This window comes from Chelonoidis abingdonii, chromosome 23 (genome assembly GCF_003597395.2).
Source record: "Chelonoidis abingdonii isolate Lonesome George chromosome 23, CheloAbing_2.0, whole genome shotgun sequence".
NCBI lineage: Eukaryota > Metazoa > Chordata > Testudines > Testudinidae > Chelonoidis > Chelonoidis abingdonii.
The window spans coordinates 20,376,429-20,398,923 of NC_133791.1; the positions used below are offsets into that span (position 1 = coordinate 20,376,429).

General features: G+C 48.2%; 1 protein-coding gene across 10 annotated transcripts in view; it reads right to left on the reverse strand.

The window, feature by feature from the left end:
* HP1BP3 (heterochromatin protein 1 binding protein 3) overlaps nt 1-22,495 on the reverse strand; it is a 91,109-nt gene that overhangs the window by 28,748 nt on the left and 39,866 nt on the right. For 8 of the 10 annotated variants that reach the window (XM_075060311.1, XM_032789887.2, XM_032789888.2 and 5 more), the window contains one exon: nt 21,961-22,041. The exons of the other annotated variants lie outside the window; for them this stretch is intronic. In XM_075060311.1, coding sequence (XP_074916412.1) covers nt 21,961-22,041 — 81 coding nt within the window. The remainder of the gene's footprint in view (nt 1-21,960; nt 22,042-22,495) is intronic. 10 annotated transcript variants of the gene reach the window in all.

The window sequence follows — 22,495 nt, forward strand, 5'->3', positions numbered from 1 at the left end:
TACCTTAGATGGTCCCAACCCCTCTCCACTACCGGAATGGGCCAACGCACCCTTGCAGCACCTCAGGAGGGGGCATATAGCTCCGCATGCTGCCCCTCTCTGCAGGGACTGCCCCCCACAGCTCCCATTGGCCACAGTTCCCCAATGGGAGCTGCGGGGCAGTGCTTGCAGGCAGGAGCAGCGTGCGGAGACTCCTGCCCCCACACTTCCCCCAAGGCCACGGAGGCCTGTTGGGCTGCTGGCCACTTCTGGGAGCAGCGGGGGGCTGGGGCAGGAAGGGAGCCTACCTTAGACACAGACCCGATGCACCACCAGAGATCGCAAATTGACTGGGAGAGTCTTCAGGATCGACTAGTCGATCGTGATCAACCGGTTGCTGACTCCTGCTCTATGGGTATTTAACGTGGGCGTGCAATGTGCACTCGGGACTAGAAATTCTTCAATAGCAGTGTCCATTGGTCCATGCCTGCACCTATGCCTCCAACTGAGGGCATAATGGGTGGCAAATATGGATGGAGGCAGTGATCCAGGCCGAAATCCTCTGAGAAGACACCAGAAGGGCTTGGTGCGCTACAGGTAGAAAGCCTGGGCATACCTGACATCTAGGATGTGCAGATGCCTCTCCTCTTTGGACACATGAGGCTTTGAACAGAACATGGGGAGGAAGACATCCTGGTTGACATGGAATTGCAACATCACACACAGGAATGCTGGATGGGGAAGCAGTTGGACCTTGTCCTTGTAGAACACTGCATACGGGAGCTCAGACACCAGAACTTTAACCTTGGAGACTCACCTCACCGAGGTAATAGCTACAAGGAACACAACCTTCCACGACAAATGTGAAAAGGAGCAGGAAGCCAGAGGTTCGAAGGGAGAGCCAGTGAGTCTAGAGACAATTGGGTTGAGATCCCACTGGGGAATTGGGTCTGGAATAAGCCTTTCAGGAACCTGATCATCATCATCTCATGTGAGAATACCGATCTACTCTGGACACAAGGGTGGAAGGCTGAAAGTACGCTTAGTGGCCATATCATCGATGAACAAGGCAGGCCCTGGTCCTTTAAGTGAAGCAGATAATTTAGGATGGATTAGAGAGATATTCCATTCCAATGCCCAGCAGAAAAAGCGCTTCCACTTTGCCAGGTATGTCGCCCTGGTAGAGGGTTTTCTGCTTCCCAAGAGGACCTTCTTCTCCTGACTAGAACAGACTTGCTTCTTGGGATTCAGCCACTCAGCAACCACGCTGAGAGGTGGAGAGAGGTGAAGTTTGGGTGCAGTAATGGTCAGTGATTGTGAGAGCGCGGGTCTGGGCAGCTGGGAAGTGCCCACGGGGCTGCCACTGCTAAGTCCATGAGCATGCCGAACCAATGCTGGTGTGGTCAAGCCAAGGTGATGATAATGATTTATGCCTTGTCCCTCTTGATCTTCAAGAGGGCCATGGGCCAATCAGTGGGACTGGTGGGAAGGCATACATCAGGTCACCTGACCACGACAGGAGGAAGGCATTGGATAGCGAGCCACTGTCAAGACCTTGCAAAGAGCAGAACTGGTGACATTTTCTGTTTTGTCTGGTGGAGAACAGGTCCACTTGGGGAGCTCCCCACTTCTGGAAGAGCATCCTGATGACCTCCAAATGGAAGGACCACTCGAGGGGAGAGAAGGACCTGTTGAAGCGATCCACCGGCAAGTTCTGGACACCCAGGAGGTGTGAGGCTTCCAAGTGGGTAGCATGCTGGATACAGAAGTCTCACAGAGGAAGAGCTTCCTGACAAAAGGCCGATGATTGAGCTTCTCCCTGTCTGTTGACAGAACACAGAGGCCATATTGTCTGTCAGCACCTGCACTACACAACTGGACAGATGGGGAAGGAACAATTCACAAGCCAGGTGGATGGCCCTAAGCTCTCTGATGTTTATGTGCAGAGACTATAACCCTGAGTTCTGAGCGTACTGAGGTGCACTCCCCAACCGAGGTTGGATGCATCTGAAATCAGGGACAACGTGGGTCGTGGATTCACAAATGGCACACCTTCCAACACCGGAGTTGGGTTGCACCACCACTGCTGTGAGGTGAGTATCCACTGCAGGACCGTGAGAAGTTTGTCCAGTTAAGGTCTGGCCGGGGAACAGACAGATGCCAGCCACATCTGGAGAGGCTGGAGCCAGAGTCTCGTGTGCTGGACAATGTAAGTGCATGCAACCATGTGCCCTAACAGCCGGAGACAGACTCGGGCTGTGGTGAGCAGGTGGGCAGTGACCTGGGCGATCAGATCTTACATTGCCCTGAATCTGGCTTCTGGCAGAAATGCTCTGGCTTAGGTAGTTGAAAACCACGTTGATAAACTCTATCCTCTGCACCAGTACCAATGTTCAGTTTTGTTTATCAACAGCCCAGTGCTTGACAGGTGGTTTGCAGTGTCATGAAACTGCACTGGACATGGTTCCTGAAGCGGCCCTTGATGAGCCAGTCATCAAGGTACAGATAGATCTGGATACCCCGACATCTGAGGTAGGCTGAGACTACTGCCATGCACTTTGTAAATATCCTTGGTGCCATCGCTAGGCCAAACGGGAGCACTGCGAACTCGTAGTGGGTGTTCCCGATGATAAATGGTAGGAACCTTCTGTGGCCGTGAAATATTGAAATATGAAAGTAAGCATCTTTCAGATTGAGGGCAGTGTACCAGTCTCCCGGATCCAGGGAGGGAATGATGGAGGCCAGGGAGACCGTGCTGAACTTCAACTTCTTGAGATACTTGTTGAGGCTTTGCAGGTTGAGGATGGGGCATAAAATAAAAAGTTTGAATGAGTAAAACCCTCTCTCTCTCAAATGCTGTGGAACTTCCTTCATAGCCCCGACCTACAGGAGGCCCTGGACCTCCTGAGCGAGCAGATGCTCACGAGTAGGGTCCCTGAATAGGTACGGGGAGCGGGGGTGGGAGGGAGGGATAGAAAGGAATTGGAGGTTATACCCCCCCGCCACAGTGGTGAGCACCCACTGGTCTGATGTTACAGAAGACCAAGCAGGGAGGTAGGGCAATCAACAGTTAGAAAACAAAAGGAGTGTTGGATCCAAGATACTGGTTGGAAGGTCACGCTCGATCACATCCTCAAAAATACCTGTTTGTTACGCAGCTGGTGGAGTGCCAAGTAGCCCTAGAATCTTTCAGGCCATATAATCCATGGTCTGCTCCAAAAACAGTGCCAGGCTATTGAAGGGGAAATCCTGGATTGACTCCTTTACTTCCACCAACACCCCAGACGATTGCAGCCAAGACACGCTCCTCATGGAAATGGCTGAAGCCACAGTCCTGGCTGCAGAGTCCACCATGTCCGAGGCTGCTTGGAGGGCAGTCCTCGCCACTGTCTTGCCCTTGTCTTTTTAAAATTCATATGGGCCTCTCCTGCTGGTAATCCAGCGGGTCCAAATTTCATCCAACTTTGTGGGGATTTGCAGGGAGGGGATAAGAGATTTTTCCTAGCTTTGTTTTTATTGTTATGTTAGATCGCAATTCCTGCAGAGGACAGCTTGCTTACTTACCAAATCAGTGATCATGGCGTGGTCAGATGTTCAGCTGCATGCGTGTGTTTTCTTTGTGTTCTCCCTGGGTGTTGCCCCAGCTCTGTGCAGAGAGCTGGCACAGCAGACCTTGAGCGAATGCCCAATGATCACAAACTCCACCAAGGTACGAAAGCACCAGGCTAGATTTATTGTCAACGAAGCGCGGTACTAGTATCCCATAAACTCTACCGGACCACTAATACATGTATACCCGTAACAATGGACTAGCTCGTTGAACGGCAGGACCTTCCGTTCCTCCCTAGGCGAGACACACTCCGAGCTACATTTCTATACTGATACAAACAAGTTACATACAGCCCCTCTGACACTGTTACTTCCCCCGATGTGGCTAGTTATTGCCCATTACCTTGTACATGTTGGTTCAATCAAAACATTTTATTAATGTTTATAAAGCATTAAAATGTTATTGTCATTGTGGCCAGGTAGGGCCTGGTGATTGGCCACTCTCAATTGGAAGCTGGTAGTTGAATAAAATTTTTCTGCCAAAGAGATTGAGCTTCGTTTCTTTGTTCTTAGGGGTCGAATCCAGTTGCCCATGTCTGTCGCGCTCATTGGCCGTGGATATGACCAGTGAGCTTGGGGAGGAGTGGGTATAAAAAGGTATTCAAAGCCCTTGGCTGGAGACATAATATTCCTTCTCCACCCGCTTGGAGATGAGAACAGGGAGGAGGGAGCTTGCCACAAGGCCTTGATCAGTTTTACCACTCCCTCGTGGATGGGTAAGGCCGTCTTAAGAGGGGGCAGCTGCACTCAAAATGTTGAACAGGGTGAAGGGTTCCAACAACTCCTTGGCCCTTAGCCCCAAGTTCACTGCCACCCTTTTAAGTAGCTCTTGATGAAGGCCTCACTACTACCTCATCAGGTGAAGAGGATGAGAAGTTAGGTATAGGCGGGTCAGTCAACTTCGTTTCCCCTGCCAGGGGAGCCTCGGCTGAGGCTGGCTGCTCTTGGGGACTGTCCTCTGATTCCTCCTCAGTGGGCAGGTGGGCGACTGTCGCCAACTGCTTCTCAGATCTCTCTGAGACTGACTCCAAAATCTGAGGAAACCCCCAAGGGTTCCAGAACTGCCATGGACCTGGCCACTGGCTCAGAGGCCAGGCAGTACTAGTGGAATCCTGACGCCTCCGGTGGGTGATTTGGCCTGTAGGCAATGTACCTTCCTTGCTTTCCCAGCTTGAGGAGGAAGAAACTTGTCTCAGGACCAAGGAGGTACTGCTTTCGCCTGTCATCCCTTTCCATTCTGGCAGTCCCCACATTCTTCTCTTGGGCACTAGTGCTGGGATGTCGACACTTGGTGCCGTGTCTCCGGTGATGGCAGATTAGTGAGGGTAATGCGGCAATCAATGCCTCGCACTCTGATAGTGGTGCCTCTCTATTGACCAGGAGCAGGGAGACCTTCGTCTCTATTCCAGAGATCAGCGATGGGCCTCTGGAGACCTGTATCGAGACTCCGGAGACCGGCATTGTGAGTCTGAAGAGTGATGCAGATGCTCAGGGGACCGGTGCTGGGCCTCTGGGGACTGGCAACTCACCTCTGTCCGTCTCTGCCAGACAGCTGGTGATCAACATCAGGATCCCAGACAGCGGTGCCTAGAGTTCAGGAAGTGGAGCCAGGAACTCTGGCAGGTAATCTGCTCATATTGGAGGGCCGGCGGCGTTGCTCTGAAGACTGCTGGCAGGATGCCACCTGCAACGGTGCTGGGGATCAGTGCTGCGGAGTCAGAGATCGCTAAAAGGGCCCCATGGTGAGTTTGCCCCTAGAACGGGCAACCTCACTGGCAGGCGTCAGCGGCAACAGAAGGCTGAAGCAGCCTGGAAGGTGTAAGGGCCATTTCCTGGCGTGGCGGGCAAGTCTCAGAGGAAGCTCGATAGCTCTGTGGACACTAGAGCCTGGCTACAGGCCAGAAGGGGTGAGTTGCCTCACCGAAGTCTTTGCTCACCTCCAGCTCTCTTCTTCCTCTTACGGGATAGATGACACTGCCCTCTCCCAAGCTTTTTCTGATTCTTATCCAGTGCTGGGAATGGGGAGGTCCCAGAGACTGGTGGCACACACAGCACTGACATGGCAGTGCTCAGAGTGGAGGCTAATCTGGCCAGCTCGGAGGCTAGTGCAGGGGACAACTGCATAAGGAGTGCTTGAAGCCGAATGTCCTGCTCCTTTTTGGTGAGCAGCATGAAACTTTTACAGATGTAACACTTGTCATTTACGTGGATTTCCCTCAAGCACTTCAGACAGCTTTGGTAGGGACCACTGACAGGCATAGGCTTTTTGCAGCAGTCAGAAGGCTCGAAGTCTGGGGACTGGGGCATATCCCATCCCTGGGCTAAGTCCTGTAGGGGACTATTTCTACACTAAACGTTAAGGGAACTATTAAAAACTAAACAGAAAAACACTAACAACTGTATACAGTATAATTACAAATAGGAACACTGTAACTGTATAACAAGGTAAAGCTTGCTGCAGCAAGGGAATATTCCAGCACTATCACTGGCAGTTAAAAAAGAACTGAAGGGGGTGGGGGAAGCCAGCAGTGCTCCTTATATCAGCGCATACAGGCACCACTCTACAGGACACCAGAGCCGGTCCCCTATGGATACTACTGAGGAAAAAACTTCTGGCACTGGTGCATGTGGCAAACACACAAGCCTACAATGGAATGAACATGAGCAAGCACTCGAAGCAAGGCCGCCCAGATGGGGGGGCAAGTGGGGCAATTTGCCCCGGACCCCGCTGCCTGACAGGGCCCCGGCCGGGCCCGCGCTGGCTGGCTGTCTCCAGGCAGCTCTTAAGCAGCAGTCTCTCTCTGGCAACCAGAAACGCTGACTGCTCTGCTCGTGACCAGAGGCAGGCTGAGTGCAGGTCAGGAGGGGGGCATGGAGAGAGGCTGCAAGCCATAGCCTTTCTTCTCCCGTCCCCTCCCTCTAGCACTCACTCACCTGGAGGGAGGAGACAGTACCGAGCTTCTGGTCCGGTGGGAGACAGCAATAATCTCTGCAGTGACCTCACTCACTCACTGACAGCGCTGCCCTGGGCTTCAACCGTGAGTGTTTGACTGTGAATTCCCCCTAGGTTTGTAATATTGGGGTGGTGTTGTGGTTTTCAGGGTGTGCTGTTTGAGGGTGAGATTTGTGCCTGCCTGGGTGGTTGTTTCAGACTAAAGGTTAGGATTCATGAACGTAATTGTAACCAGGAAAAAAGCCCCCGGTCTGCAATATGGCACGGCAGGCTGAGACTTTTATCTCCCCCCTATCTCCCTGCAGAAGGGGAATTGAGGCACGGCGTGATCTAATTCCCTTTCCAATTATTTTGGAAAGGAAGGGGGGGTCCTATCCAAACCAGTTCCTTCCCATCAACTCTGTTTTCCCTGCTGCAAGACCGCTGTAGGGGCTGAAAATGTCCATTAAACTATGGCTCCTTCATTTGCCCTGCAACAATAAATAGACCGGCTTGCAGGGCGGTGGGGTAGGGGAGTGGTCGGAAAACAGGGGTGAATTTAGCAGAGGGTTGAGGGGTCGTGATGACCTGGGACTGTTTCTAATGTTGCTCTGATTGTGTTGGGTCCCTCAGTGTCCCCTAGGCGGTTCTTAAGTATCTAGGTAGGGGATAAGGTGGTGTGATTGCTGCGGAGCAAAGGGCCAGTGCACCTAAATGTCTGGCCTCTGTCTCCTAGAACTGATGGCCTGGGCCCCTCCTTGCAAAGGTGCAACTGAAGGAGGGGCTGGAGGGGGTGTTGAGTCTGGGGCTGTGGTGGGGACGAGGAGTGAAGTGCAGACATGAGGGTCTGGCTCACTGCCCCCAGAATGGACCCAGCCGAGGGTCCGGTTCGCTGTATCTGTTTTACTGGCTGGCTAAAGAGTCACGTCTGACTGCAAAGTGGGGTGCGACCCTGTGGCTTCCCAGGACCTCGGCTGGGTGGGCTCGCTGTGGGAAGCACCGGAGGGCAGAGGATGCTGAATGCTCAAGGAGAGACCCAGGAGGTGAAGAGTGTGAGCTTCTTGCCCTGACAGTCTGCTCCAAGGGAGAGGAGGTCCCAAAGTCCTGACTGGCTTAGTGGGGAGCAAGTTCAGAGCATCGCCCGGGGACTCCGTGACAGGGGTCACTTGAAATCCCACCTGATGCACGCCACAGAATCACTAGCAGTGCTGGGAGTGCATCATTGCTCTCAGTCCTGGGCTCTGGGATGGACTAGGCTGGGTGGTGGGTCAGTTCTAGTCTTCCAGCCTCTGTTCTCACTGGGGTCCCCCCGTGCCCAGCCAGAGATGCACCCAGCACCCAGACTCTGTCCCACTCAGCCCTAGGCAAAGCTCCTTGGTCTGGGGGTCTGGCTCCAGTCCCTCTCAAGGGTTGCAGCTGTCTGGGGTGCCTGCCTTACCACCTTCCTCATTCAACACTCATTCATTCAATAGGGCATTGATTACAAGTGGAGGAAAGATTCCTTCTACTTCTATGAAAATTTTTCTTTTACTTAATTATACTACTTGGGGCCCCTATAACATATTACCAAAGTTCAATACAAAGTCATGTAAAAGTTATACAAGTGCATAATCAGAGATTTACCTCAACTGCACTGGTTGATTGCTGTGTGCAGTAATATAGTGACCCTGGGTCTTTGAATGAGTTATATACTCGGGGGGGGGGGGCAGCAGCAAGTCGGTGGCGAGCGGGTGGGCAGTGGCGGGTGGACAAGAGGTAAGCAGTGAGCCAGCAGGGGTTTAGGGGCAGACTAGAGGTTTCTGGCAGGGAGGGAGAAGTGAAAGGAGGTGAGTTGCGGTGGGGGACTGACTAGAGGGACGCAGCAAGTGTGAGGACTAGGGTGTGAGAGGGTGTGATGGTGGGGCCAAGTGGGGAGGGGGTGGGTCCTATTTTGCTGCTCTGATCTGGTCCCTATTTGTCCGGTTTTCAGAGTAGCAGCCGGGTTAGTCTGTATCTGCAAAAAGAAGGGAGTACTTGTGGCACTTTAGAGACTAAAATTTATTTCAATCATAGCTTTCATGGCTCAGCCACTTCTTTCGCATGCATAGAATGGAATATTTCTTTTGCCTACGTGTGCTGTTTCCCCCTCCGCCCCCAAACTTCCTCTTGGCCCACAGTGTTTCGACAGGGTGGCATGAGGAAGGAGGGTCTGTTTCTGCAAGGCGGGCGGCTGGGGGGCGGGGGCAGTGTTTCCACAGGGGGCGGTGCTAGGGGAATGAGGAGGCATATAATAAATAAAGGCCTAAAACTTCCGGAGCTTATAGAGTAATTTTGTAAATTATCTTTAAAAAGCAGCTTTGCAAAATTAAGTTACAACATGTGGTCATTAAAGCATTAATGAACCATATTATTATTTATTATTTACTAAGGGACCAGAGGCCCCAAGCAAACTAAACAGACTTGTGCTGGGTGCTGTAAAAACATAATTGACGTGGTCTGTAAACGAGTCTACACATGGAAAAAACCAAAACAATAAATGTCCGTAAGCTCCTTTAGGTCCACAGGCAAGACCAAAGATTCATGTACGCCTTACTCAGGGGTTCACACATAACCATTTACTTGGGGTTTCTTGTTCTGAAATGTCTTGGAGAAAAGAACAGATGGACTTGCCTGCAATGGCTTTCTCATACTAGTTTGGATTATCGGCAGTAGTCTGTTCAATGGTCTGTGGGGGATGTTGGATGGGATGGAACTGAGTTACTGCAGAGGAATTCTTTCTTGGGTGCTGGCTGGTGAGTTCTTGCCCCATGCTCAGGGTTTTAGCTGATCGCCATATTGGGGTGGGAAGGAATTTTCCTCCAGGGCGGATTGGCAGAGCCTGGAGGTTTTTCGCCTTCCTCTGCAGCGTGGGGCATGGTCGCTTGCTGTGTGGATTCCTGCAGCTTGAGGTCTTCACTCTAATTTTGAGAATTTCAATAACTGAGTCATGGGTTCGGGTTGTTTTAAATGTGTATGGGTAGGGTTTTGTGGCCTGCTTGGTGCAGGAGTCAGACTATGATGATCATATTGGTCCTTCTGACCTATGAGTCTATGAGTTAACAATGGGTTTCAGTTTATTTGTTTTGTTTACTATCCACCTCTAAAGTTGTGAACAGAATAGATTTACCATCTATTCTGCATTGTTGGGTTTCTTTTACCATGTCCAAATTACAACAACCTTAATAGTTCTGTCCTATGATGAACTTACAGGAATATTGTTGCTCTATCTTTGAGCTTTATTATGCTTATTATTTAATCTTTACATGTATTATTTATTTATTATGCAATATATTTTCAAATAGGAGTTTTTTTTAACAAAGGTGTAGAAGTTAGGTTGCCAGGGGCTGTTAGGTAGATGATGCCTTGATGTGGTGCGGGATCTTGCAGTGAGAATGGTTGTCCTCCTGCTCCTCCTGGGAAGAGGAGAGAATGAGGTCCTGCTTTCAGGATTAAAGAAGTCATGTTAATTATACTTTTCCATTTCCTTTTTGACACAAGAACATTGGAGATTTGTGGCTCAGTACTGCAGTTACCTCTGGCTGTTGTAAAATGCGTAGAGTATTACAGCGGCCAGAGATCGTAATATGATTACATGGCATGCAAATTATCTGGGGATAATCAGAGAGTTCAAGATATTTGCTTTTTATTCTTTATTATATTTCCCATGTAATCTTTTAATGATTTTTTTTTAACAACAAAAAGTGTTGAAGGCAGGATAGCTGTTATGACAGTCCACCTTTGGGACTCTGGTTTATTGGTTAATTATATATTTTGTAATTGTGTTTACCAATTGTTACATAATTTCTGACGTAAGAGTCTTCATTGGGCAGTAGATATGCAAGTGGTACTTAGGCACATTAACTAGACTGTCAGCACAATAGACTCACTGTCAATATCAAATCTGAAGTCTTGATGATCAAATAATCTGGCTGCTTGAGACATGGCTGACCGACATGGCTTGATTCCAGTCATGAATTGCCACTAAGTTGTCCTGACTCACTAACATTCACTTTCTGTATCTCAGTATTTACTAGAAGGAAATCCAAAAGAATCCAGGCTGTCAGTGAAGAGGGGTGGGAAATCCTTTGGCCTCTGTGTTCTGAATGGCAAGATGAAATGTGTCACACAACCTGAAGCTTTATGTTTAGAGTTGGTTAGGGATTTCCGCCTCACACACCCCCTACACCACACTTTCCCAACGCTCTCCACCAGTTTTTTGTGATTAATTATGTGCTGTTGAAATTTAGTGATTGTTATAGAAATTTGATTGAATTGATTTACATTTTAAAGCATATAAAGTGTTGATAAATTACATTTATCCTGAAAAGTTAAGATTTGAAAGTATGAACTGCTAGCTTCTTAACATCTTTTGTTTATGAGATGCCAGTGATTCATTTGGGTGGGATGTTGGCAAGTTATGATTTGTAAGCAATCTAAATGAGCTCTCCTGACGCAGTGATGCGCTGGGGATGGGGGAAAGGCTTAAGGACAGATTTTATTTACTTCACACCTAATTACCTAGGTATCCAGAACGTCTGTGTTGCCACAAGTGATAGCTTTTGGCTGGGGTTGGGTTAAAATCACTTGAATGCAGAGGTGAGGGAGGTGGGAATGAAATGTTCATTATTGTACAGTAAAAGCTAATAGAAACTGTAATTAGCCTGTGTGATTGAGAGGCTCAAGAGAGGGTGGGAAGGTGTTTTGCTTGATGGTCTGCCTGAGTCACAGGTACTATTTGACCTTCCCCTTTCCACTGTTTAAAGACAACAGAGCTGATTACGCTCCATAGATAGTCTTTTGTTTTGTTAAGTGACCACTGAAATCACTGATAATCAGGTCTAAGTGGCAGGGCCGCCGAGAGGGGGGGCAAGTGGGGCAATTTGCCCCAGGCTCCACAGGGGCCTCCTATAGTATTGCAACATTTTTTATGGAAGGGGCCCCCGAAACTGCTTTGTCCCAGGCCCCCTGAATCCTCTGGGCGGCCCTGACTCGAAGAACCTTGTCTATGAAAAACTGTATGAGGTAGGTGTGCCATAAGGACCCCAACATTCTCTCCCCTTCTAGCCAATGTAATCGCTGTCAAGGAGGCAACTTTTCAAAGAAAGCTGGAGGAAACAGCAGAAGACCAAGGGTTCAAATGGTGGTCTCACAAGAGCCGAAAGGACAAGCTTCAGTGCCCTGGCAGGGACAGGTTTTTGAAACTGGAGGGGGAAGGGGAGTGGGGGATAGGATGGGACTGTCCTTATATTGCCCTTCAGGAATTTCACAGTACTAGGATGCAGGGCCGGCTTTAGGCCGATTTCACCGATTCCCCTGAATCAGTCTCCGTCCCTAAGATGGCTCTGTGCCCAAGCCCCGGTACGGTGCACAAGCAAGAGCTGATGCGCGGTACCAGGGTGACCCGGCTTCCCCAGAGGGCAATTTAAAGGGCCTGGGGCTCCCAGCGGGCCCTGGAGTGTGGTGGAGTGGGGTGCTCCAGCTGCATCTGCCGTCCCGGTCCTTTAAGTAGCCCACAGAGCCCCGCTGCTTCCCAGGGCTCCTGCGGCTATTTAAAGGGTGGGGGCGGTAGAAGCAGGCAAGCCCCGGGCCCTTTAAATATCCCCTGAGCCTCAGGACGGCTGCTGTTGCTGCTACCCCTGTCGGGGAGGGAGAAGGAGGGGGCACTTATTCTACAGGTTGGGCTGTACTCGCATCCCCTGCCACAGCCAGCCCCTGCTGCACCCCTGCCTACACTAGCCCCGCAACCCTGCCCTGCCCACACCAGCCCGTCTCCAGCCAGCCCCACAACCCCTGCCCTGCCCGCACCAGCCCTGCACCCCACCCCTGCCGCACCCTCCTGCCTGAAGCCAGCCAGTCCCGCACTCCTGTCTCCAGCCCTGCCAACCCATGCCGCAGCCCCCCTTGCCCTGCCTGCAGCCAGCCCCCATCTCCAGTCAGCCCCTGCCCTGCCTCCAACCAGCCCCATGTCCACTGGTGCCCTGCAGTTCCCAGGGCAGTAACCCTCCACACCTGCTTCAATGTGGCAGGGAGCAGCTGGGACCCACACATGTGCACACCCTCAGGTGACCAGGCAGCAAATGTGAAAAATCGGGACGGGGGTGGGGGGTAATAGGATCTTATATAAGAAAAAGACCCCAAAATTGGGACTGTCTCTATAAAATCTGGTCACATCTGGTCACCCGAGCACATCCCCAGGGAGTGGTGGGGATCCACACATGTGAAACAGAGCTCATTTCTAGTTCAGGCCCATCTTTTTAAAAAAGAACTTTAGGTTGGGTTAACATACATCCGTATTTTCCCAGACATGTCAGGTTTTTTGGTTCTTAAATCGCCGTCCGGGAAAATATGGATGTATAGTTACCCTATTGGTACAAACAATACATACTGTGGCACATCCCTTAAATCAGAACTTTTTAATAGGGAAACAGTTGCTAAGAAATTAAAGGCTTTTTTTTATTTTTTACACGTTTTTTGTTTGTTTTTTTAAGTCATCCCTGCGGTGGCCACACTGAAAATGTTCGAGTTGGGCCCTGCACTTCCTAAAGCCGGCCCTGGTAGGATGGGTAAAGACTGAGCACTCCTCCACCAGGGCATAGAAAACAATGAGAGCTACTATGTGGGACACATAGGGAGTAGATAGAGAAGCCTGACTTCTTCAGTGAGAGAAGATATTCCAGTACGAGGGGTATTCCCGATGCCTCAGGATGTAAGTGGTACTCCAGAACCAAAGGGAGAATCGTATCCACTTCAGTGTAAATGCTATTCCACTGAGAGGGTCTCCTGCTGTTGTTTAGGGTTGACTGAACATTCTGATAGTACGACCTCTCTATGCTTGTTGTCCATCCAAAAGCCACACTGCCAGATGCAGGGAAGCAGGGTTGGGGTTGTTTGTCCTGCCCATATTCTAGGACAGCAAGCCCAGGAATGGTTGTAGGTGGACACATGGATGGGAAGCTAACTTTAGGATGGTGGTGAACCAGAACTGCCTCAGTCACTAGGGGGCTGTCAGTCAGGATCACTGTCACCCCAACAAGCTTGATTTTCCCCAAGTACACAAGGTACCAAGGGGATGGAGCGAAGGCATACATCAAACAGGTCTGACCATTGTACCAGGAAGGCATCCCCTCTGGAGCTGAGGTCCTGGGCAGGCTGGGAGCAGTATAACAGGCACTTCTTGTTCCGCGGGGTCAAAAAGAGATTCTAAGATAGGAGCAGTGAAAAAGGCGCTACACTATCAACAGGTAGGAGTTCCTACTCGTGATCCACCTAGAAGTGTCTGCAGAAGGAGTTGATTATTGCTGCAATGTGTACTGCTGAGAGGGTGATCTGGTGTCCTCAGGCACCAGTTCCAAAGTTGCATTGCCTCTCTGCAGAATGGGGTGGATCTTGCTTCTCCCTGTTTATATGTTAGACTGTGTTCATACCGTCTGACTTGACTTGGATGTATGGAGACTGGATAATGGGTAGAAACATCTTACAGGCTTTGTGAATTGGCTGAAGCTCAAGTAGGTTGATATGCAGCCTGGATTTTTTGGGGGACAAGGAGTTGTGGGCTGTCTGGTCATAGAGATGCACTCTTTGTAAGTGGCACAGGAACAAAGGGGACTCACACGTAAAACCATGTCTCTGCTCTCCCACCAGGTGAGTGACATCAGCACATTCCATAGAAGAGAAACTTTGACTGGGACACAGACTATCCTTAACCATGTTTGGAGGCACTGCAGGTGCAGCTGTGTAAACAGGGTGACAAAGCCACATGGCAGTGTGCACCTAACAGGACCAAGCAGGATCATACTGTAGTCTGAGGACTGAGACAAAGCTGGGCAATGAGACCCCTCATGGCAAGGAATCAGCCTTGAGGTAAGTAGGCCATTGCTACGAACGAGTTCAGAGCCATCCCAACTAATTATGATTTGCATGAGCGTTAAAGTTGACTTGTCTACATTTAGCTGGAATCCCAGGAATGAAGGAGTTGAAGTGCAGCAGGGGTTGCTGCTTACATTTCTTGACATGACCAACTCACGAGCAGCCAATCATCCAGGTAGGAAAATGTTGGTCTGCTTTGGCTACCACTACAAGCACTTTTGTAGAGACCCTCAGGGCCATCAAGAGGAACTTTTGGGGGGGGGGTCAGTGGGGGGGGGAAGGCTGTCCAAATAAACTATGCCTCTTTCTAATCAAGGGCCAGTAAACCAGTTACTTTGTGAGGGAGAGTATCAGAGGCCAGGGTGATCATTCCTGAATTTGAGTGCTGTATGAGGTAGCAGCAATGGGCGGCTTCGAGCCCCGCCTCTTTCGGCGTGAGAAGTACCTTCGCAAAAGCCCTTCCTCTCCATGAGGGTGGTTGGTAATGGGCCTCTATTTTGAGAATCCTGCTAATGAGCACGGGTCCTGAAAAGGGACTGAGATGGGGAGAGCCGGCAACTCTATGTGTGTAGCCGGTTTGATAGCATCCAAGGGACCATTGTGTCCCACTGTGATTGCGAGAGAACTGGGCGAGCACTGGCCAGCCAGCCCACCAAAAGTGCGAAGCGAAATAGTGACAAGTGCAGTATGATGGTAGCTAATGCCTCATCCGTATCACCATCTCAAAATACTTTTCCCCAGGAGGCAGCTAAGACAGTAGAGTGTGACAATGTGGGACTTGGCCGAGCCATGCTGGAAACTCTTCTGGGTGTGTGTGTATACTCTATAACGGTGCAACGCAGGATCGCAGCTGCTTTACAGATCGCAGATAACCGAGACTATACCCTTGATACCTGGTTCGAGTGTGTGTACAGGCTCACATGGTGGTGGGGGAGAAGCGCTTAAATGAAGTACCAAGTCCATGGGGACGCTTGGGAAAGCATACAGATGGATTTTCATGTAGGCTGCCTGCCTTAAATTATGTGGGGTGGCGGGCGGGAGGGGGGGCGGCGGAAGAAACAAAAAACAAAATCAATTTATGCTGGTGGTGGCAGATGCTTTTAGCAGGTGGGTGGAGGCATTCCCAACAGGATACCAAACTGCCAAGGTGACAGCTAACAATCTGGTCAATAAAAGGTATTTACTTGTGGGGGGTTTTCCAAAAATAATTGACTCTCACCAAGGAGCCTCTTTCCAATCAGATCTGATGGGGGAGCTCACAGCACTCACCAGAATCACACAGCTGTTCCATATTGCTTATCACTCGCAGGCTGTGGGACAGGTGGAACGCATGAACCGCACTATTAAAAGTGAATTGAGAAGGGGGGTAGAAAAAGGAGGGAAAATTGGTCACAGTTGTTACCCTTTGTCCTAATGAGAATAAGGGCCCGAGAATCAAAAAGTACAGGATTCTTCTCCCTCCTCCCCCTAAAGCTCGTATGGGAAAGCCAACGGAACAGTGGGAAATTGTGCTTACTCCAGTACCTGGAGAGATTAAACTGATAAGAACATACACTACGCATTGATCTTAGCTCTAGTACACATGGATTAACACAATAATGGATTTTAAGCCTAATTAACCAGAGAGGGCAGTGGCCTGGCAAAATGAGCAAGGAGCAGCAAAAGTCAAAACGTGGTATAATCTACCTGGAGAACACAAATATACTGCAGTGAGTGACTGAGTGATATACCAGATTCCCAGCTTGACAAAACCCTGGCTAGGATGATTTAGATAGGGTTGGTCCTGCTTTGAGCAGGGGGTTGGACTAGTTGACCTCCTGAAGTCTCTTCTAACCCTAATCTTCTATGATTCAAGGAAACCACCATCCATGAATGGAAGGGCCCTTACCTGGTCCTTAACCAATTAGGGCCTAGTTTACTATTACTGGCAACAGGAGTGGGTTCATTATACACAAATAAAGAAGTACAAACACACAAAAGATGAGAAACAGGAAACAACATTATTTGTTTTACAGAAACAAAATGCAAAGGATGGTGGAATGAAGAGAAATCAACAACGCTAAAATGTGGAAAGGTAAATGGTACCTGTGGAGGCGAATGGGATGATGTTTAATAACCCAGGACAGAGGTGTAACCATTCACCAAATACCCACCTGTGATTTAATGAAGAGGGAAGAGGAATGAGAACCAATTCCAGTCATATGGGTTAAGGGAGAGTGTAAAGAGGGAATGGAATTTGCTTCTGCCCCACTGGTAAACTTAATTATACTTGTAGTGCCCCTCCCCAGTACCACCCCTTCCAATATACGGTCATGTTCTGTTCTGGGAGGGTCTTGTGTCTAGGGGAGATGAGCCCACCTCTTATGTACCTGATGGGAGGGGTAAGGAGCGAGGTTACTTTGGGCCATGATCACTTTCTTGCAGACTTTGCATCTCCTCCTACACCTTCCCTGCTCCTCCAGCTGCTTGGTTACCATAGCAACTGATTAGCCCCCTTAGCTTCTCTTGTTACTGAAAGGTAAGGCTACCAGCTAGGGGGATGAGGGGAGTGTAGCCTTGTGCTTTCACTTTCTTTTGCTTGCTTATTCAGCCTGTTTAAACTAAAAGCAAGGCCAGAAGCAAGGTTATTATTGTTCAATCTTTACCCTATTTACTTCACATTCTCCTATTAGCCATGATGGTCAGGGACAACCTCATATTCTAGATGTCCCTAAACTTGACTGCTAGAAGCTGGGACTGGATGACAGGAGATGGATCACTTGATAAATGCCCTGTTTTATTAATTCTCTCTGAATCATCTGGCACCAGCCACTATTGGGAGACAGGATACTGGGCTAGACAGACCACTGGTCTGACCCAGTATGGCCATTCTTATGTCATGCTCCAACACTGGAGCCAAAAGGTACCACGAGATCCTATCCGGACCTATCAGGAACAAGAGTAGATGAGGAGCACATGACTGCACTGGAGCTTCCAATTCACAGCTGGGGCAAGCTATTGGTGGATGTTGGCCTGACTGAGTCAGGACATCCTATAGCAGGATTGGATCTAAGAATGACGGAAGATTCCAGATCTGTATAGATAGTTAGATCCTAGAAGAGGGCATATCGAGGTCCAGCCTGCGAGGTGTCTTGGGCTTGGCCTGAACTGTCCATCTCACCTTAGAAGTTGAGGACTTATGCAGGGCCAGTACCACCAGTGCAGAGAGAGAATGATCCCTTCTGTCTCTTCGCAGTGCACGAGTTGTTACTGTCCTTTCATGGCAAGGTTTCAGCACCCTGGAAGCTCCCAATACCGTGAATGTAATCTTCTTCCTGTAGTCCAGGTGCACCTGTTCTGGGGCACAGAGTCTAGCAGGAGGAAGAGGCGAAGGAGACCCATTTTTAGAGAATTTATGGGGAGATTTGTCCCTCTTCTTGTGAGGTTGTTGGCCCTTGCCTTCCTCATGCTTCTGCTTCATAGACCATTTCTCGAGGCCTTCCATCTGTTGGGACAAGACACTGGAAGGGTGTTGCCCGGAGGCTGTGAATAAGCAGCTGGGGAGTAGGAGGGCCCAGGTTCTGAACAGGGCCTCATGGACAGCTCCAGAGGTTCTGAGCCTGAATTAGTGAGATTGCTTGGTACACAGGGAGAAGTGTGGCAGATGCCACACTCTGAAGGGATGTGTGCTTCCCCGAGGTAATACAGGCAGCTCTCATGTGGGTTGTTCAGTAGGAAGATCTAGCCAGGCAAGGCTTGAAGCCTGGAACTTTGGGCATAATAGGTACCCACAACTCAAGCTATTTAAAAAACTTTGAACAACTATTTACAATATTTACAGGTTTGATGAAGCAGAGCACTGAAGAGCAGAATCGGACATAGGAGGGTTCCATCACAGACCACAAGTTGTAGAAAAAGAACTGGAGGGGCTGTCAATCCGCACAACTCCTTATGTTCTTGGCTGGGGGCACAAAGAGGCGCGAAGTGCAAGCATGGACCAACGGACACTGGTATTGAAGAATTTCCAGTACCAGGTACACAGAGAGTGTGCACACTCACAATGAATAGGGATCAGCACTTGAAGAACCTGGCTACATATTTAATAAAACAAAGTTACAATAAGGCAGCTTTTCAAACTTAATGTTGCATCAACAAGTTAAAGGGGAATTGTCTACATGAAATTTAGTCAATTTGTCTGGGATTTTCAAAAGAGCCTAATGGAGCTGGGTACTTACAATCCCAATCTTAAATAATGGAGTTAATACACCTGCCCCGAATGCTCTTGACACACGTGGGTTTAGTCATATCTTCCCTTTTATCATGTAATGTCTCTTCTCCCATTCCTAATTGCTGTGTGAAAGTTTTTATCTGCTTATGTGAATCTTACTTTACATTATCACCAAATGCGCAAAAGCAAAACTGAAAAGGTAAGGTTCCCCCATGCATTCTGCATCAGTTCTATTAATCTGTAGGAGCAAAATAGACCAGAGTGTAATTTTTAAGTCGGTGTTCCTTTTAATCAAGCCTTCACAACGTGGTTTCCCTATCAGTTCCACAGTAGTAGGAGATGGATGATTAGAAAGGGGAGCTCTGCTCTTTACACAAAAATATCCTGGTGAAGAATCAAAGGGAAGAAAAGACAGAAAATGCAGTAGATTTGTGAATAGTTATTCACGCGTAGGAACTGCACATCCAGACAGTTTTCACAACAGGTCACGTTGCTAGCTACTTGTTTTTAATTAGGTTATTAATTGCTGCTGTAGCAGCAGGCTAAGTTATCCTACATGAAGAAATCAAACAGCAATGAGAAATACTGATTTGCTTCAATGCTCTGCAAGGACATGAAGCAACATATTAGCATGGATCAGCTTCAGAAGCCTTTAATGCAGCAACGTAGCTTTATTTAAAAAAAGAAACAACTCTGCAGTAGGTTCCTTCTCACACCTTAAGTACCCATAAATATCACCATCATTATCTTTCCTAGGTCTCTTGGTTTCTTTGGTAGACAGGAAGTAAGCTTCAATATCTTCAAATACTCAGTGCAATAACATCTTTAAAAATATCTGGACTCAAGTCTGGGACATCAATGGATATCCCATTTTTGTGGATTGGATATCACTTAGTTGGCACCTAAAGCATAAATGCTGCACAGCCATTACCACAGCAAGGACGGAGAGGGAAAGCTAAGATGGAACTACTATTAGCAAGGGCATCTGAGCTCAAGAACTATACCTGATTTTTGGACATGATACAATACACATCACATTGCATCTCTAGCCTCCTTTCAGGAGAACTAAGACATTTGTATTCCCTTTCTGCCTCACTGCTGATGTAAGGGGTCCAATCTGTCAGCCCTGGAGACTGGAAGTCCTCCATTTATCCCACAGAAGCAAGGTTCCCCGCTCACAGCCCTGGGAGGGATCCACCTCTAAGAGTAAGGAGAGAAGCCCAGTTCTCATGGCCATTCACTCTTCAACCTCTCTATGGTGATTTTAGGTAGATATCTGTCCACTAGCAACTGTGATGACTATGAGAAGACGACCAGTCAAAAAACTCTCCAAACCACCTGCCACAGAGAATTCAAAGACCACCCTGCACTACAATTCACACAGAAATTAAAGGAGATCATCAAATCCTTCCACAAACAGCTTCAAGAGAAACTCTACAACCTTATACCCCACAAACATAACTGAGGGACCTTATACACACATCCCAAGATACATAAACAAGGGAACCCAGAAAGACCCATCAAATCTGCCCGCAGCACTCTTACTGAAGGAATATGAAGACTCTCACAAACCCATCCTCAAGCTACTCACCACATAAAGGGCCCAGTTCCCTAAAGGACATAACTGACTTACTCCAGAAACTCTAACATTAACAACCTCTCTCAGAATACCATCCTTGCCACCAGATGTCATATCACTATACGTCAACATCCCTCATCGTATCGCTGCCTCCCTCAAATATCTATAAGACAATACACAATACTTACATAGCCATACCAAAAACTTAAAACCAAAAAAAACCAAAAAAAAAACCCACTCATTTATTTCATCCTTATCCATAACAACTTTACATTTAACACTCTATCCAAATCATGGGAACAGCCATGAGTACTATGATAGCTCTTCAATATGCTAATCTCTTCCTGGGCCACCTTGAGGAAGAATTTCTCAAAACAAAGGCACCACAAAACATACGATATACCTGAGATTCATCGATTATAATTTTCATCCTCTGGACAGACACTCTAAACTCCCTGAATAGATTTCCACCACAACTTCAACACCACCACTCACACATCAAACTCTCTTTAGAACACTCCCACACCAGCATCAACTTCTTGGACACCATGATCAGCTTCAATAATGGAACCCTACAGCCAATCATACACAAGAAAGCCACAGATCACCACGCACTTACCTCCACAGATCCAGTAACCACCTCAGACACACCAAGAAATCTGCTGTCTACAGCCAGGCACTCAGATACCGTAGAATATACTCTGAGGAGAAAGTCCAGGAAACACACCCTAACCCACTTAAAACCTTCACCAGACACTGCACCAGAGACATCGAAAGCATCATGGAACAGGGCACCCAAATACTGAGGAAACTTGCTTCATCATGGACCAAAAATACCCAAACCCCCTTTTGTGACCGTTAAATAGCCTCCCAGACTCACCAAGCTCATCTTCAGACCAGGTCACATCAAGTCAAAGCAGCACCAGACTCTGCCATCACGATAAATGCAAAACCTGCGGACATCAACACCCCCGAGAACATACCTTTCAAGATCCATGTGTCCTACAGGCACCTACCACGCCTGATGTATCTCTGCCAGTGCACCAACTGCCCCTATAAGAACTATGTGGGTGAAGGGAGACCGCCACTACATTCTCAAATGAGCTCTCACAGGAAGAAAAAAAATACTATACATTTGTGGGTGAACACTTTTTCAAATATCCATATCTGACTTTTCAGTCCTCTTCCTCAAAGGAAACTTGCACGCCACCTTCAAAAGAAGGCCCTGGGACCATAAATTCATAACTCTGTTAGACACTAAAAATTATGGACTCAAAGACACTGGTTTTATGGCTAATTACAATTTGTAACCTACTAACCCTCTTTTCCTATGACTGTAGAGCTACTATTGCTAAAATCATTTTAAATGGTTTCTTGCAATGTGTTAACCCCTTGTGCTTAACAATCTGCCCCACCTGGTATTTAGCTGTGACACCGATTACTTTTTCCAGAGCTGAAAAAGAGCTCTATGAAGCCTGAAAGCTTGTACCTTCAATCATCAACAGAAGTTGATCCAGTAGGAGATATTATGTAACCTACCATGTCTCATTAAGGACTAGACAGACCAACTAAATGATTTCTATTAGAGGAAAAAATTAACTGTGAGAATGTTTTACTGATTATATTTGGGAAAGAAGGGGAAGGAGCAGCTGTTGAGGGGTCTGGTTTTTGGCCATACTGCATTTTGTACAATATGTTTTTTGTCGTATTTTGCTGGGCACCTCAAAGGCCTTTGAGACCACATTTATTATTAAAACTGATACATCTTACCTTTCTGTCTCTGGATTTCGGAACAGTTTTCCCTGCATTAGAGACCACCACAAAACTCCCAGAGGCTCCCTTTCCTTTCACCTATTTTAAAAGAATAATTTTCATTTCACTCCCCAGTAAGCAATAAATTAACTTTCAATAATGGCCAGTTGAGAGAGGCTGTAGTATATTGTGCCAAAGAATTAGACTACCTCTACACTGCGCACCTTACAGTGACACAGGAGAGCTCTCCTGCCAACAAAATAAAACTATCTTCAATGAGGGGTGGTAGCTTTGTCGGTAGGAGAGCATCTCACGCTGACAAAGTGCTGTCCACACTGATGCTTTTCATTGGTAAAACTTTTGTCAGTCAGGGATTTCCCCCCTACACACCCGAACTGACAAAAATTTTACTGACAAAAGTGCAGTGTAGACACAGTCTTAGATTGGAAGGCATCCTCGCAGTAGACTGCCACAAATCCAGAGACTTGGATTTGAGCCCTCTATCTTAGCCATAGAGAACAACACACTGAACCTCAGAGGCAATGGTGATTTT